Source organism: Myotis davidii, unplaced genomic scaffold, assembly GCF_000327345.1.
Source record: "Myotis davidii unplaced genomic scaffold, ASM32734v1 scaffold174, whole genome shotgun sequence".
In the NCBI taxonomy this organism is placed as follows: Eukaryota; Metazoa; Chordata; class Mammalia; order Chiroptera; family Vespertilionidae; genus Myotis; species Myotis davidii.
In genome coordinates, this window is record NW_006289087.1 from 2,807,238 (window position 1) to 2,812,323 (window position 5,086).

Here is a 5,086-nt window from a genome sequence, read left to right on the forward strand (position 1 = left end):
GAGCTCGGGCTCCATTTCCGGTGTTTGCTCTGGCGGCGTCGGAGCCAGGACTGCGTTGGGCGGTGCGGGAGAGGTCCTGCTGCCGGCGGTGAGTGCCGCGCGCGGTACCCTCCGTCCATCCCATCACCGCCGACGGGAGGGTGGAGGGACTTTGGCGAACTCGGCAAATGCATGACGCCCCTGCAGCCTTGGGGAGTTTGGAAAGGCAGAGCTGCTTCCACAAGGACTCGTAAAATGCATGCGCGTGGGGCTCAGATTCTGGTGCCATTTAAAGCCCATGCTCCCGACTCCAGAGCTTGGTTTTGAAAGATCTACGCAGGCAGTGGCGTGGAGCGGGTGAATCTGAGGCAGGGCCACGAGTTGGAAAGCGAGTGCAGGAAGCTGGACCCAGTGTGAAGGTGTTGGTGGACCCAGTGTGAAGGTGCTGGTTAGGGTGCCAGCGCAGATTCAGGTGCCAGCAGGCAGCCATCAGCACGATCTAACGAGCCATCGGAGTGGGGAGCAAGGGAGAGGGCCCTGAGCATCTTTTTTTAAAAAATACTTTATTGATCTTTTTTTTTTTTTACAGAGAGGAAGGGAGAGCGGACCCAGTGTGAAGGTGCTGGTTAGGGTGCCGGCGCAGGATTGCGGAGAAGGGGCAGATTCAGGTGCCAGCAGGCAGCCGTCAGCACGACCTAACGAGCCATCGGAGTGGGGAGCGAGGGAGAGGGCCCTGAGCATCTTTTTAAAAAAAATACTTTATTGATCCTTTTTTTTTTTTTTACAGAGAGGAAGGGAGAGGGATACTTAGAAACATTGATGAGTGAGAAACATCGATCAGCTGCCTCCTGCACACCCTCTACTGGGGATGTGCCTGCAACCGAGGTACCTGCCCATGAGCGGAATCGAACCTGGGACTCTTCAGTCCGCAGGCTGACGCTCTATCCACTGAGCCAAGCCGGCTAGGGCCCAAATTTATATTTTTAAAAGGAATTACAGGATACAATTAATGTTGCTGATCAAGTGTTATTTGCTAGATTAAGAAATGTCTGTTTTTCTGTATAACCCAGAAGGCTGTGGATTAAGACGTGCAGAAAGTAACTGATCTTCTCGGTCTGAAGTAGGTATGAGTGATTTCAGCGAAGACTTGCTGAGGCCCGCGCCAGAGGATGACCCAGCGGAAACCAGTGTCCGCCCTCGCTCAGGAATGCGTCTTCCTTGGCTCCAAAAGCAAGTAGAAAGTGTGGGTAAGTAAAATACCTCCCAGCCATTTCACCCTCCATGCAAGAGAGGGTAAGATCCCATATGAATGCAACATGAATAACCAAGCTTGGTTCGCTTTTCAGGATAGGAATAAATAGATGACAATTTCTTATGCTACGGCCAAAAAGAAATAAAAAAACAGATAATTTTTTGTTTTAGAATTCTTTTCCTTTGAATTAATAATAGTCTGTATTATGGAAGATACACATGTCTTTTTCTTTTTCTTTTTCTTTTTTTCTGAGCACTTATTATATCCCTGACATTGGCTAAATTAATCCGCTGTAAATCTACATGCTAGGCATTTTATTTTATTTAATTTCTTTTTTTAAAATATATTTCTTTATTGATTTCAGAGAGGAAGGGAGAAGGAGAGAGAAAGAGAAATATCAATGATGAGAGAGAATCATTGATCGGCTGCCTCCTGCACACCCCCTATTGGGGATCGAGCCCGCAACCCCGGCATATGCCCTTGGCCGGGATTGAACCTGGGACCCATCGGTCCGCCGGCTGACGCTCTATCCACTGAGCCAAGCCGGCCAGGGTGATGCTAGGCATTTTAAAGGTGAGGAAACTGAATCTCAAATGACTTTAAGTGCTGGATATCTTAGTCATTCACTTTCTTCTCCATTTTTACCTTAAGGCAACTCATATTGCTTTTGTTCACGAGGCCTTGACTGTAGGCACAGTTCTCTAGGAGATCAATTTTAGGAGAGAGTATGGGAGGAAGTTGATTTCTCTAAAACTATGTTTGCATGTACCTGTTAGTCTGTGTACTCCCAGAGTAAGGGTGCCTGAGCTGAAAGACTGCTGGTCCCTAGGGGCCCCCTAGAGGTATGGAAAGGGAAGAGGAGTGGCAGTATGCAACCAGTTGCTCCTATAATTCCAAATAATTCCAGATATTCTTAATATAAGTATTGTCAATTCTTTTATTTTTTTATTTTTAAATCTTTATTGTTGAAATATTATACATGTCCCCTTTTTTCCGTATTGTCAATTCTTTTTTTTTGTTTTAAATATATTTTATTGATTTTTTTAAAGAGAGGAAGGGAGAGGGATAGAGAGTTAGAAACATCGATGAGAGAGAAACATTGATCAGCTGCCTCCTGCACACTCCCTACTGGGGATGTGCCCGCAAGCAAGGTACATGCCCTTGACTGGAATCGAACCTGGGACCCCTCAGTCTGCAGGCTGACGCTCTATCCACCTAGCCAAACCGGTCAGGGCAGTATTGTCAATTCTTTAGAGATCTAAATGCTACTGTCTACAAAACTGTTTTAGTCTAATTTGCATTTAATGTCATTGAGTTACTAGGAACTCAGTCCTTAAAAACATTAAAGCCTGCCTCTTGTTTCCAGAACACTGGAAGGTACGAAAGGCCCTGCTTGCCTAGGATGGCCCTAATGATTTCTATGCATTCTAACGACTTGAGATTATGCGTTTGGGGCCCTCTTGGACAATTCTATTCAGATTATTTAGTACAAGAGTGAAAGGGTGATGGAGTCAGATTTGAAGGGTTTGTTGACTCTGGTAGAACATCAAATTACTCATCTCCACATTAGACTTTTTCTTTTTTTCATTTGCTAAAACTAGTTAAAATAGTGTGGAAGAGTTTGTTTCAAGTGAAGCTAGCTTTGATATTTGGGATGGGCTGGATTAAGGTAATACCCACTGTTCTACTTGTTAACACTTATGCTTATCAGAAGTAAGTTTTTGAGCTGTTGAATTGGGGTCACTGGGTAAAAGACTCCTCTCTTTGCCCAGCCGGTGCGGCTCAGTGGTTGAGCAACAACCAATGAACCAGGAGGTCACGGTTTGATTCCCGGTCAGGGCACATGCCCGGGTTGCGGGCTTGATCCCCAGTAGGGGGCATGCAGGAGGCAGCCGATCGATGATTCTCTCTCATCATGGATGTTTCTATCTTTCTCCCTCTCCCTTCCTCTCTCAAATCAATAAAGACATATTAAAAAAAAATACATAAAAGTCTCTTCTCTTTAATGTTTATAGCGACCCGAGGGAAAAAGGAGAAGGATTTTGCTCAGACAACCAGTGCCTGTTTAAGTTTCATCCAAGAAGCCCTGCTGAAGCATCAGTGGCAGCGAGCCGCCGAGTACATGCACAGTTACCTCCAGATCCTGGAAGACTCGGACAGCAACAAGAGGCAGGCCGCGCCCGAGGTGAGGCAAGGGCGCGTCGCGGGAGAGGTTACCGATCCCTGGGAGTTTCAGCTTCTTTTGGCAGAAACGGTTCTGATCTTCACCACATTTTCTTCATCTCAGAAGATGATGGTTTTATGTGTCCAACTGCTAAGGCCAGACTCTGGAGTCCTCCTTTTTTTTTTCTCATGTCCCATCTCCAAACCATTTGATGTCATTGAGTTACTAGGAACTCAGTCCTTAAAAACATTAAAGCCCGCCTCTTGTTTCCAGAACACTGGAAGGTACGAAAGGCCTTCCAAACCATCAGAAAGTCCCGTGGGCTGTACTTTCAGATTCCCTGGGGTCTGACCAGGCTCCCCCTGATCCAGGCCATTGCCATCCCGCTGAGACCACTGTCTGCCCTTTTCCTCCTCCTGGTCTGGTTTCAGCACAGCAACCAGAGCGACGCTTTTTATAATTTTAGCAAGAGAGAAATCATTTTATTATTTATTTATTTACTTTAATATATTTTTATTGATTTCAGAGAGGAAGGGAGAGGGAGAGAGAGAGAGAAACATTGAGAGTCATCGATCAGCTGACTCCTGCACGCCCCCCATGGGGGATCAGCCTGCAACCCAGGCATGTGCCCTTGACTGGAATCGAACCTGGGACCCTTCAGTCTGCAGGCTGACACTCTATCCACTGAGCCAAACCAGCTAGGGCGAGTAAGAAATCGTTTTATTGACACACCATACAATTCACCCATTTCAGTGGTATACAGTTCAGGGTTTTTTCATAGATATTCACAGAGGTGTGCAACTATTACCACAGTCTAAACGTGGACATTTTTGTCCCCCCAAGACATGCATTCAGTCCCTGTTTTTCTCTTCACTCCCCCCCCACCCCACCCCAGCCCCTGGCAACCACTAATCTAGGACTTTCTATTCTGGAGATTTCATGTAAGTGGAACCGTGTAATGTGTGGCCTCTTTGAGTGACTTCTTTCACTGTACATGATGTTATCAGGGTTTACCCGTGTGGTAGCGTGTATTAGTACATCATTCCTTTTTATTATTGCAAAGCAATGTTCCATTATGGAGAGCAGGGTCCTCCAACTACGGCCCGCGGGCCACATGCAAATACAAATATTGTATTTGTTCCCGTTTTGTTTTTTTACTTCAAAATAAGGTATGTGCAGTGTGCATAGGAATTTGTTCATAGTTTTCTTTTAAACTATAGTCCGGCCCTCCAGCGGTCTGAGGGACAGTGAACCGGCCCCCTGTTTAAAAAGTTGGAGGACCCCTGATGTAGATCATAGCTCATTTTATGTGTCCATTCGTCAGTTGTTGGACATGTGGATTCTTTCCACTTGGTGGTTATTGTGCATAAGGCTGCCGGACACTCTGTACAGGTTGTGGTCGGGATGTGTGGGTATGTACCCAGGGGCGGAATCGCTGGGTCGCATGGGAGCGGTTTCATCTCTTGAGGACCGTCTGCTATGCCAGAGCGATGACACCATTTGACCCTCCCACCAGCAGTGTGGGAGGGCTCCAGGTTCCCACATCCTTGCCAACACTTGTTATTGTCTGTCTTTTGATTGCAGCTGTCCTAGTGGTTGTGAAGGTGACCTCTCATGGTGGTTTTGATTTGCTCCCAAGTTCTGTGACTAATGAACACGTTGCCTCAGCGTGATCCTTTTAAAACATGATC

The 5,086-nt window shown here is 46.3% G+C and overlaps 1 protein-coding gene across 1 annotated transcript in view; it reads left to right on the forward strand.

Annotated features, from left to right (window-relative positions):
• Nucleotides 1-15: 15 nt before the first annotated feature.
• TAF1A (TATA-box binding protein associated factor, RNA polymerase I, A) overlaps nucleotides 16-5,086 on the forward strand; it is a 22,542-nt gene continuing 17,471 nt past the window's right edge. Inside the window, exons 1-3 of the mRNA XM_015562343.1 lie at nucleotides 16-88; nucleotides 1,104-1,226; nucleotides 3,247-3,416. Of these exons, the coding sequence (XP_015417829.1) occupies nucleotides 1,106-1,226; nucleotides 3,247-3,416 (291 nt within the window). The 5' untranslated portion in view covers nucleotides 16-88; nucleotides 1,104-1,105. The remainder of the gene's footprint in view (nucleotides 89-1,103; nucleotides 1,227-3,246; nucleotides 3,417-5,086) is intronic.